Source organism: Mesoplodon densirostris, chromosome 19, assembly GCF_025265405.1.
Source record: "Mesoplodon densirostris isolate mMesDen1 chromosome 19, mMesDen1 primary haplotype, whole genome shotgun sequence".
Classification (NCBI taxonomy): Eukaryota; Metazoa; Chordata; class Mammalia; order Artiodactyla; family Ziphiidae; genus Mesoplodon; species Mesoplodon densirostris.
The window spans coordinates 16047274-16059140 of NC_082679.1; the positions used below are offsets into that span (position 1 = coordinate 16047274).

At 55.2% G+C, this 11867-nt stretch overlaps 2 protein-coding genes across 2 annotated transcripts; one reads left to right on the forward strand and one right to left on the reverse strand.

Annotated features, from left to right (window-relative positions):
* Position 1: 1 nt before the first annotated feature.
* Positions 2–1280, reverse strand: HCST (hematopoietic cell signal transducer). Its single transcript, XM_060085016.1, has 4 exons — positions 1238–1280; positions 820–843; positions 268–405; positions 2–42 (listed from the first exon to the last, which is right to left on the reverse strand). The coding sequence occupies exons 1-4, from the start codon at positions 1278–1280 to the stop codon at positions 2–4; spliced, it is 246 nt and encodes an 81-aa protein (XP_059940999.1).
* A 1684-nt stretch (positions 1281–2964) lies between these two features.
* NFKBID (NFKB inhibitor delta) lies at positions 2965–10393 on the forward strand. Its single transcript, XM_060084965.1, has 12 exons — positions 2965–3021; positions 4481–4581; positions 4778–4838; positions 5232–5449; positions 5707–5897; positions 5980–6085; positions 6204–6350; positions 6468–6519; positions 6613–6761; positions 8509–8625; positions 8912–9076; positions 9792–10393. The coding sequence occupies exons 4-12, from the start codon at positions 5297–5299 to the stop codon at positions 9843–9845; spliced, it is 1134 nt and encodes a 377-aa protein (XP_059940948.1). The 5' UTR covers positions 2965–3021; positions 4481–4581; positions 4778–4838; positions 5232–5296; the 3' UTR covers positions 9846–10393.
* The last annotated feature ends 1474 nt before the right edge of the window (positions 10394–11867 follow it).

Sequence of the window (11867 nt, forward strand, 5' to 3'; positions counted from 1 at the left end):
GTCAGCCCCTGCCAGGCATGTTGATGTAGATTTTGCCATCTTCTGGGGGTGGGGAAGAGAAAGCACGAGGCCTGACCACCCACCTTCCACCCACATCTCCACTTCCTTGGGGACCCCCTGCCTCAGGGGTTTCCTCAGGAGTTCCCCCAAGCACCGCCCCCAGGGTTTCCCCAGAACCTCAAAGGCTTGCCCGGGGGCGCCCGCCCTGGGGACCCCCTCCCTAGGGACACCATGCCTCTTCAGGCCCAGCTCAGTCCCTGCCGTCACCTTGGGTGGGCCTGCTGCGTGGGCGCACACACACAAACACCACCACCACGATTAGCAGTGACACAAACACAACCGCATCTGCGGCCACGAGGCCCGCCAGGAGTGGCAGGGAGAGGGGCCCACATGTGGAACAGGAACCTGAAGGGTGGGAGCCAAGACAGAAGGCGGCTGAGGGGGGTTCCAGACACTTGGGCCTGGGCTTTGGGCATATGGGTCAGAGGAAGTTCCTTTGGAGGTGGGTGTCCCAGATTCCCTGGGGAACGAGAGGGGAGAGGGAGATCCAGAGAGAGGCTGGGGGGTGTCCCAGGGCTCCCAGGACTGTGCTTTGGGCATAGTAAGTACTCCTGAAGACAGGCGGGTGGGTGGCCGAGTCCCTGGGCCTTCAGTTTGGTGATGAGGACAGTGAGATGGGGGCCTAGAGAGGACTGCAGATCCTCTGGGGGCTCTGATTTGGGGATGTGTGGTGAGATCCAGGACCCACAGGCCACACTTTAGGGATGGAAGCAGGACCTGAAGTGGTGCTGCAAAGGGGACAGGGTGTTGATTTCTCACCTGGGGTCATCTGAGCTGCAGCCACTGAGGAAAGAGAGGGAAGGGAGATCAATGGGGAGAGGTGGTTCTCAAAACAGGGTGCAGGGAAAGGTGATGTCCTGAGAAGTAGCCTCCACTTGGGAGAGGTCAAATGAGAAAGAGGCGCCAAATGGGAGGGAAGCACCCAGAGACACAGAGGGAGACAGGAAATCAGAAATCTCACCTCACAGGAAATCTCACCCAGCGGTGAGAAGGGGACGAACAGCAGCCATCCAAACTCAGCTTCCCTCCCCAAAGAACCAGGCCCAGAAGTTTCTCTCTGGAAGGGAACGGGCACTGGGAGAAGGACCCATCCTCAGCACCCCTCCCTTCAGATGCCACCCCAAGCCACTCCTTTCACAAAACTCTGCCTAACACCCCCCATAACCACTGGCTTCACCTGGGAGCAAAAGCAGGAACGGGATGTTGCCTGCAGGAACCATGGTGGGCTGGGGGCTGGAAGAGGTCTGTCAAAGGGCTTTGGTCCAGAGAAGTCCTGAGGCATAGTGGGGAGTAGAGAAGCAGCAATAACGGATGTCACTTTGCTGGTGGCAAAAAGGCCACCTGCTTCCTGTGTGTGTGTGGGAGGGGGAGAGGTGATGGATCTCTCTGCCAGCCTTTAGGGACAAACTAGGGGGAGGGTCAGAGAGATCAGGGAGGCTGCTGTGATGGTCCAGGTGGGATGTGACAGGTAGACCAGGGTGTGGGCACTGGGGAGATCCTGGAAAGATTTTGAAGGTAGAGCCCACAAAACTTGCTGATGGAGTGGATATGAATGTGTATGAGAGAGAGGGGTCCAGGATAACCAAAGCTTCTGGCCTAAGACTGAGAAGACAGAGCATCCTTTGACAGGATGGAGAAAGAGGGGAAGCAGCCTTAGGGGGGAAAGTGCCAAGGTTTGGGCAAACTGGGTTGGAAATGCCCGATAGATCTCCCTGTGGAGACGCTGAATGACCTCAGCTGCCTCTCTGAGTTCAGGATAAGCCTGGTCTGGAGATGTAAATTTGGGGATTGCTGGCTTATGGATGGTATTTAAAGCCATGAGACTGGATGAGATCATCAAGGAAGTGAGTACAGACAGAGGAGCAACACCACCTCCTCCCAACACCAAGAATGGGTGAAGAGGAGGAAACAGCCAGTAAAACGGAAGGAGCAGCAAGTGAGGGAGGAGAACCAGGAGAGCATAGAGTCTTGAGGGCAGGGGAGAAATATGATTTACATGGTCACCAACATGGGAACTGAGAATGAGCCTCCCACTGGAATGTCAGTTGGCTTGAGGGTTGGGAATTCCTGCCTGCTTAGTTCACAGCTATACCACAGCACCCAGCAAAGTACCTCCCTTGCAGTATTTTTTTTTTTTTGCGGTATGCGGGCCTCTCACTGTTGTGGCCTCCCCCGTTGCGGAGCACAGGCTCCGGACGCGCAGGCTCCGGACGCGCAGGCTCAGCGGCCATGGCTCACGGGCCCAGCCGCTCCGCGGCATATGGGATCCTCCCAGACCGGGGCACGAACCCGTATCCCCTGCATCGGCAGGCGGACTCTCAACCACTTGCGCCACCAGGGAGGCCCGCAGTAATTATTTTTAATGATGAATGAATAAATGAGAACAGGCCTCTGAAAAAGGTGATGTGTGGAAGGGGGTAAATTTGAGTCCACCTATATCACTCTTACCTACAGACCTTTCTTCCCTCGAGACCAGGGAGTTCAGAACCCCAGCCCCCTTCTCTCTCAGGACCCAATAATACTGGCAGCGTCCCCCCGTCCCCCCGCCCCTCGGCCAGCCCAGGGCCTGGGAGTCAAGGCCTCCAACACCCCCCTGGACAAAAGTCCAGGTCCCCAGTTCCCTCCTCTTTCAGGAGTCCGCTACCTCAGGCCCCTTCTCCCTCAGACCAAAGACGGGGTTCCCAATCCCTGTTTCCGGGGAGACTTAGGAGTCGGTCTCTTAAAGTCAGCCCCGCCCATTTAGACCCCAAGTTTGCTCGAGCGCAACGCGGGGACTCCCGGGCTTGTGGGCGGGGCCCGCCCCACGACTGGGCGGTGCCAGAACCTCAGTTTAAAAAGTCGCGGGGGGACCCGACCCAAGATCGGGGACCCGGCGGCGGCTCCGCGGGGAAACAGCGAGGCTGGCGCAGCGCCGAGGCCGGGGCCCTGGGGCCCCACAATCCGCATCACGGAATCTCCGAGGTAATGGAGGGGCGGGGAGGTGAGACACTCTCGGCCCCTAAGAGAGGGGCTGGGGGACGAACTCTTGAGTCTCTGAGGGACGGAGCTGGAGCATCAAGAGTGGGGGGTGAAGCATCAAGCTGAGAGTGAGGGTACCCGGTGTTTGGAGGGGGCAGAGGGTCCAGACTCCTGGGTCGTGATCCCGGAGCGGCTGGGATTCTGGACTCTTGAGTCCCGGGGTCGGGTGGGGGGCGTGGGGTGGGGTAAAGGACGGTTGATCCTGAATGCTAGGTCCCGGGGGTGAAAGCGCTGGGAGCCCCGACTCCTGCCTGGGTCCTGGGAGGAGGGGGCTGGCGACCCGGACTCCATGCTGTAGAAAAAGAGGCTGGATCGAGTCCTTGGGGGCGTTGTTTGAAATCAGCCAAGGTCTGGGTGGGCAAGGTCCGGGGCTTGGCCGCAGGGATGCACTCTGGCCGTGACCCTGCCCCACCTTGGGATTTCCCGAGTCGCCAACCGGCCCGGGTGCCCGGGCTGAGCAGGAATTTCCCTTGTGCGGGGATTCCACGAGCGCCACGCTTGGCCACGCATCGCGTCTCGGAGCGGGACACCTGGGTCGCCGGGCGGAGAGGAAGAGGGAGGTGGAAGATTCCCTTGCGTGAGCGCCGTGACGTCAGCGCGTCGCGTCTGGGCTGTTTCCGAGTCCGCCCTCCGGCGCTTAACCCTTCCTGTGCTCGAGTAGGGCTCGGAAGGGTGAGAGCTGAGGGCTCGGAAGGGTGAGGGCTGAGGTCCCGGCCTTCTTGCGTCGTGCGAACAAGGAGTCTGGAAACTGGGATTACCAGGTCCTAGCGGGGAGTAGGCTGAGGGCCCGGACTCCTGGGTCCTGGGGAAGGGGATGCGAGTCTCCCAGACTCCCGTGAGGTGGGGCTTGGACTTCTGGGTCTGAAGAGGGGGGCGAGGTCTGAACCTTTGGATTCCTAATGAGCTAGGGGGCTACTGACTTCGTGGTTCCTCAGGGAGAGGGGCTGGGGACTCGGATGCCTGGTATCCCGAGGAAGAAGTATCAGGGCAGCTTCTAGGGCAGAGAGATATTGGGAACCTGGATGTGCGTCTCTAGGGAGTGCTGCCCGGCGACGCCCCGAATTCCTCAGGACTGGGAGATCTGGGGGTGGGGTGGGGTGGGATTTTTCACGGAAGTGGCAGGCAGAGGGAGGGGGGCTGCAGAGGGCGCCCTCCACCTCCTTCCTCAGTTTCCACGACGCTGGTGGAAAGTTGGGTCAGAGGGGAAAGTGCGGAGCAAAAGGAAGGAAACCGCGGAGGCGGCGCCGCATCCGAAATCTTAGATTGGCTTTGGAGTTCTCAGGCGGCATCAGTGTGCCAGTTTTTCCGCGCGGGAGGGCGAAGAGGGCGCTCAGACCCACTCCCCGGCGCACTTGGGTGACTTAACGCCCCCTGATAACTTCCCTCCCTCCTCACCCCGCAGTGAGTCGGAATGAGCGCAGCCACTGCCCATCACAGACGGTGAAGAAGCTCCTAGAAGAACAAAGGCGCCGCCAGCAGCAGCCTGACGCTGGTGGGCTACCGGTGAGGCCCATGAAGCGCCGTAAACTACAACTCCCGTGAGGCCATGTCCTGTTGGGCAAGGACTTGCTGCCTTGCTGGGCCCTCAGGGCTGATGAGAGCTGTAGTCCTGACTTAGATGCCCTGTAGGTGGGGAATGGATGCTGAGGAATCTGCCAGCTAAATTCACCCTTGTTTCTTTTTGCTTATGCCTCTACAGGGACAGTTCCTGGCTCCCCTGGCCCAGCCCCTGACCCCATCTGTGAATGAGGGTGAAGCTGGTAAGTCTGGAAACTCACCTGGTTCCCTCAGCTCCTAGCCCCGGCTTCCCTCAGGGACTCAAACATCCCAACTCTTAGAACTTTCAGAAGCTTAGGAGTTAGGCCCTCATTCTTGCTGAGACCCGCAGAGTAGAACCAGATTCTCTGGAGCCCAGTAGTCTATGCATATAGTCCTTCAGGGACCCAGGCTCCTGGCCTGGAATCTAGGCCCTCAACCCCTCACTGTCCCAGGCATTTAGGTCCCATAAGTCCAAGCTTCCAGCCCCTTGGTGCCCCAGAAGTACTAGCTTTCAGTACCCTGGGGACTCCAGGCCCTCACACAGGTCCTGTCTGGGCTCTGACTTCCCTAACTCTGGTAACCAGGCCTGCCCCTGCTCCTCCTCTCACACGCAGGCCATACTCACTTCCCAGCACACCAGGAGACTGTGGGTTCTGGACTTGGCAGCCTGGCACCCTCCATGGGCTTTCCAGACTGGGACCCCAACACGCATGCTGCCTACACGGACAGGCCCTACTCCTACCCTGCTTCTGCTGCTGAAGGTTCCCTGACTCCTGACTTCTACTCACACTCGGACCCAGGGCGGCCGTGTTCATTTCCCCTGGGGATGGAGGTGAGATACAGAATGGGAACTGGGTGCTGAAGGGCTCCTAAGATTCCCAGTTGCCCTTATGCAGCATTCTGAGATGTCTGGGGTTGGTTTAGGATCCCATTCCTCAGATGGGCAAAACTGAGGCCCAAAGGTCCAAGGTCACTTGGCGCAGATGGGACGCCCAGCCACTCTGCCTGGCACTCTGTATGTGTATGTGTCTGTGGTAGAAAGAGGGAATTCTCAGCTGACTGGCTCTCCCCATCACCTGTACCCTTCAGGAACCCCTGGATACTCGGCTCTATGCAGAACCTCCCCTGCCACAGGCAGGATCCTGGAGAGGTTCTGGACTCCCTTCAGGACCCCCACAGTTGCCTCCTGTGGTCAACGGACCATCCCTGGACACTGCCCGTGCTCAGATGTTGGCTTTGGGGCCACAAAAGCTGCTGGCCCAGGATGAGGAGGGAGACACGTGAGTATAGGGGAATGGAGTCTGCAGGCTCTCCTGCTCAGCTGGGGTGCTGTGCTCATTGCTGCCTTCCACCTATCCTCAGGCTCCTGCACCTGTTTGCGGCTCGAGGGTTGCGCTGGGCCGCATATGCCGCAGCTGAGATGCTCCAAGCGTACAGACATCTGGACATTCGTGAGCATAAGGGCAAGGTGAGGGCTGAGGGCCTGGACTCCTGGATCTGAGGGCAGGGGGTCTGGAAGCCTGGATTCCTGGTTTTCAGAGGGGAGGGGGCTGGGGGCCCAGACTGACCTTTCCTGACTCCTGCAGACCCCTCTTCTGGTGGCTGCTGCTGCCAACCAGCCCCTGATTGTGGAGGATCTACTGAACCTGGGAGCGGAACCCAACGCCACTGACCATCAAGGGCGTTCTGTCTTACACGTGGCCGCTACATATGGGCTCCCAAGAGTTCTCTCGGTATGTTCACCTGGCAGGTGGGATGAATGGGATGGACTGATTGCCTGGATCCTGGCTTTCAGGGCTAGGAGGCCTGGGGAGACCGTAATCCAGCTGTCTACCTCCTCCTCCTCCCAGGCTGTGATTAACTCAGGGGCTCGAGTTGACATCGAAGCCAGAGATTTCGAGGGTAAGTTGGGTGGTGGGCAGGGTGGGTGGGGCTGGTGGGGCTGGGTGGGGTCGGTGCTCCAGATGTAAAGTCTTCACTGTCTCTACTCTGCAGGCCTCACCCCTCTCCACACAGCCATCCTGGCCCTCAACGTTGCTATGCACCCACCCGACCTATATCCCCCAGTACTGAGTACCCAGGCCCAAGACAGGCTGGCTTGCGTCAAGATGTTGCTGCACATGGGTGCTGATCATACCAGCCAGGTGAGCTGGGCAAGTGGGCAGGTGGCCTCCAGGAGGGCATGTGGGATGGGGGCGCCTGGCTATCCAGGGGCTCGAAACATTCTGACTTGCCTCTTCCCAGCTGTGTGACCTTGAACATGTGACTTCAATTCTCTGTGCCCCAGTTGTCAACTGGGAATAATATTACTGATCTTAACTTGTATTTACCAAGCACTTAACTATTCATCAAACACTAAGTTTCATGGATTAGCTAATTGAATCCTCACAAACACACTTTGATGTGTATACTATTATTACTTTCTCTCTTTCACTGATAAGGAAACTGAGGCTTAAGGACTTTGCCTTGTGAGTGTCAGAGAGGGGATTTGAGCCCAGGTGGCCTGACCCCAGAATCCAGCTGTGAATACATATAGTCTCCTCCTTCCTGACAGTAGCTCCTTCAAAGGCTGGCTGAGAGAATTAAACATCTACTCATTGTTTGGGGTTTTTAAATTTTAGTTCAAGAACTTTGAACATAGATAAAGTACAGAAAATAGTATAATGAACTCCATGTACCCAACATAAATAACCAGCAACTCATAGCCAGTCCTTTCCCATCCACTTCTGTATTATTTTTAAGCAAATCCAAGCTTATAGTTTTACCCATAAATATTTGTCTTTAGAACTCTTGTTAACCTCTTGTTAACCTCAGTACCTTTATTCCACCTTTAAAAAAATTAACAGTCTCATAATATCAAATATCCTGTGTTCAAATTTTTATTTGGCTCTAAAGTGACATACATTTATTTTTTTTCATTAAAAACAAAACAAAACAAAACAAAAACTAGGATCCAAATAAAGCCCACACATTGCAGTGATATGTCCTTTTAAGCTCTTAATTTAGAGCTTCCCATCCTTTAGAGTTTTCTCTTTATAATTTTTTTTGATGAGCCAGCTAGGTGGTTTTGCCCTATATAAACCCACAATTTTTTAAAAAATTGAAGTATAGTTGATTTACAGTGTTGTGTTAGTTTCTGGTGTACAGCAGAGCGATTCAGTTGTACACATATACACATATTCTTTTTCATATTCTTTTTTGTTATGGATTATTACAGGATATCCCTGTGCTATACAGTAAGACCTTGTTGTTTATCTGTTTTACATGTAGTAGTTTGTATCTGCTAATCCCAAACTCCTAATTTATCCTCCCCCATCCCCTTTCCCCTTTGGTAACCATAAGTTTATTTTCTATGTCTAAACACACAATTTTTAATGTTTATTATCATTACAAATTCTTTAAAGGCACATAGTAAAGTTTCATTGTGGAAAATGTCTTTACTTGCTTCAAAATATGAAGAGAACAGTTCAGTATGGAAGTAGATACAGGCTTAGGTAGGCCACTGATTAATGCTGCTCAATTCCCATCCTTATAGATAAAGTACAGTCCATGTGGGATGTGGGCGCATTTTACTGTGTTTAATAGAATGTGGGCTGCCAGGGCAGCTGCTAGTCCAGAGAGCTCCTTTGGATGAATAGAAAAGAAATCTTTTTCTCAAAGATACTTGGGCTGGAAAATTGTCTTAATAAATGTACCGTTCGGTGATGTGTATGATCTGAATGGCACCCCCTTAAATCTGGTATTCCTGTAGAGTGCACAGCACGTACAACTGTATAAGGCACTCCTGGGTACTTGAAAAAGAGAGACAGGGTGTCTAAAGGCTCTTGGGTTCCATGGGTGGAGGCTTGGGTGTGAGGACTGGCCTGACCTCTGTCGTTCCCCTCCTCACAGGAGATCAAGAGCAACAAGACAGTTCTGCACTTGGCTGTGCAGGCTGCCAACCCGACTGTGGTTCAGCTGCTGCTGGCGCTGCCACGGGGAGACCTGCGGGCCTTTGTCAACATGAAGGTAGGGGCCTAGGCTGGAATGTGCAGATTGGGTGAGACATGGCAGAGAGCGGGCAGTGGGATGTTGGGAGTCCCACGGGCTGTCTGTGGAGGGGCTGCTGTGTGGGATGTGGACGGGGCACGTGTAGGGCCTAGAGAGGTGTGTGGAATGTGGCCCTGGAGGGGACTTCTGGGGGATGTGAGGAGGGACATGTGGGACCTGGGTGTGACGGAATATGAAGCGCGCCGTCGAGGGCCCAGGCCAGCTGAGCCTGCGTCTTCAGCAGGCCCCCCCTCACCGTCCCCAGGCCCATGGGAACACAGCCCTCCACATGGCGGCCGCCCTGCCCCCTGGGCCGGCCCAGGAGGCCATTGTGCGGCGCCTGCTGGCAGCTGGGGCGGATCCAACGTTGCGCAACCTGGAGAACGAGCAGCCTGTCCACCTGCTACGGCCCGGGCCGGGCCCTGAGGGGGTGAGCACTGAGCCCACCCCGACTGCAGGGTGCACCCCCGACCCCATCATTCCTGACTGTAGAGGGTGACTTGTAATCTCAGAAGGTGACCTTGACCCTTATCCAACCCTGACTTCAAAATGTAACCTTGAGGGACTTCCCTGGCAGTCCAGCGGTTAAGACTCCACGCTTCCACTGCGGGGGGCATGGGTTCCATCCACGGTTGGGGAACTTAAGATTTCACATGCCATGTGGCATGGCCAAAAAAAAAAAAAAATGACCCTGGACCTCCCTTGCCTGATAATGGTGACTCCTCCTGACCTCTATTTCCACCCTGACCTCAGAGTGTGACCTCTACTTTCAACCCTGAATCCTGACCTCAAAGTGTGACCTTTGATCCCCAAGCATGACCTCTAGCCCCCTGACTTTTAGTCCCGACCTCAGAGTGGGACTTCTGACCCCCAAATGTGACTCTGGCCCCTTGCTTCTCCCCTTTGACTCCCAGTCCTCAATGCTAATCCCAAGGTGGGAACGCCCAGCCAGCAACACCTTTGCTCAGGAGCCTTGATTCATTGTGTGAAAGAGGCTTCACCCCCAGCCCTGCATCTTGACTCAGAACCTCTGACCTTCAAACCCAACTGACCCTACTCACTTCCCTCTGACCCCCAACTTCACAGGGTGTGCCTGTTCTCCTTGCAACCTCTCAGGCTTCTCCCCCATCTTGTCTTGTCCACAGCTCCGGCAGCTACTGAAGAGGAGCCGTGTGGCACCCCCAGGCCTGTCCTCTTAGGACTCAAACCCAGAACCTGGACTGATTTTCCAGTCCCCACCGTCCTGTGGGACAGCCAGCGTATGCTAATGTTGCAAACTGTGATAATGTCCTGCCATCGGGGTCTTACATTAAAACCCCAAAATGGCTGTTGGCGGGTAAACAGTCCCCAATATTTGGGGTGGTATGATACCCTTCCCCCACCCACAAGGAGCCCCCTTGATGATTTCTGTGAAATCGAGGCCCCTTGATTGTTTCTGTGAAACACACTGGACCCCCAACCCTTTCCCCACCAGGATCTTTTGGGGTCCAGATATAACTCCCCTATATGGTACTTGGGGTATGCCAAAACAGCTTCCAGTACCATCCTAGTAGAGCTCCTAAGATGACCCCTGACCTCCCCAGGACCCACCCCCTTCAGGTCCTTAACCCTGAGACATAGGAAGGACTCTCGATTAGAATCCCCTAGGTCCTACTGCTTTAAGTCAGAACACAACCAGGCCCCTGACCCAGACCTCAGTATTTCTAGTGAATCCCTCCCCTATATGAAACTCTTGATTAAACTCAGTTTGGACTAAAACCGTTACTGTCTAATCTCTAATCATTGGTGCAGGGAAGCGGCTGAGGAGCCGTGTTTGGGTGAATGTGTCTGGGTGGGGGGTTGTAGCAGACACAGCGGGTGCCAAGTCCATATCCTGTCCCCCTCACCCTGTCAACACCTGGCGGTCTAACTGCCAGGGCCAGCACGTGACTCTGCCTGTGGGCATTCTCAGACCACTGGTGCCCGCTTTGCCCTGGGTATGAGTGTGGCAAGACTTCCATGCCAGGAGGATCATGCCTCTTCCCACTCCAACCGCTCTCAACCAGTGACTGACTGAAGGGAGACGGTATGTAAATACTCCAGGTCCCCTGCCTCCGTGGGGATAACTGGGAAGTGTGTGTTCTACACGGGCTCTCAAAGCTCCCCAGTGGAACAAAGCTCCAGTTGTCCACCATGGTTCTGGCTTGCTAACGTACCCTTTCTTGTCAGCTTTCCCTTTTCTGGGTCCCTTCCTGCCTCCCCTATCAACGTTCTCCACTCCTTGCAGGTAATCTTGTCCTCAAGTCCTTGCCTCAGCCTCTGCTTCCGGAGAAACCCAAACTAAAGACAGAAGACCTCCACAATGCCCCCCTGTACCTCTGCCCCACAGCCTCTGCTCTGTCCTGCGTCCCAGTCTCGTCGCTCCGGAAAGCCCTCTGACGCACGGTAGCCCCCACTGCTTGGAGCCTCTCACGGACAACAAACCAAGCACACTTCAGGGCATATGCCAGTGTCTGTACCCCAAAACTTAAGGCTTAAAACAACCACCACTTCTTTTGTTTTTTGATAAATTTATTTATTTAATTTTGGCTGCATAGGGTCTTCGTTGCTGAGCGCAGTCCTTCTCTAGTTGTGGCGAGTGGGGGCTACTCTTCGTTGTGGTGCGCAGGCTTCTTTGCAGTGGCTTCTCTTTGTTGCAGAGCACGGACTCTAGTCATGGAAGCTTTCGTAGTTTGGCACACGGGCTTCAGTAGTTGTGGCTCGTGGGCTCTAGAGCGCACGCTCAGTAGTTGTGGCGCACGGGCTTAGTTGCTCCGCGGCCTGTGGGATCTTCCTGGACCAGGGCTCGAACCCGTGTCCCCTGCGTTGGCAGGTGGATTCTTAACCACTGCACCACCAGGGAAGTCCAACACCACTTATTTCGTTCATGATTCTGCGATCTGGGCTGGGCTGAGCTGGGCAGTTCTGCTATCTTGCTTTGGTCACACACGTGGCTGCAGTCAGCTGGAGGCCCGATTGGCCTGGACAATAGCACTCGCGTGTCTGATAGCTCAGCTGAGATGGCTGGAACTTCTGAGAGTGAGCCGAGCCTCCCTCCCCCTGTGGTCCCTCCAGGAGGGTAGGAGGATCTCCTCACGCAGTAGCTCCAAGAGGGAGTATTCCAAGAGAAAAAGCCCCTGCTTGCATCATGCCTGCTGATACCCCATTGGTCAAAGTCAGTCATGTGGCCAAGCCCAGAATCA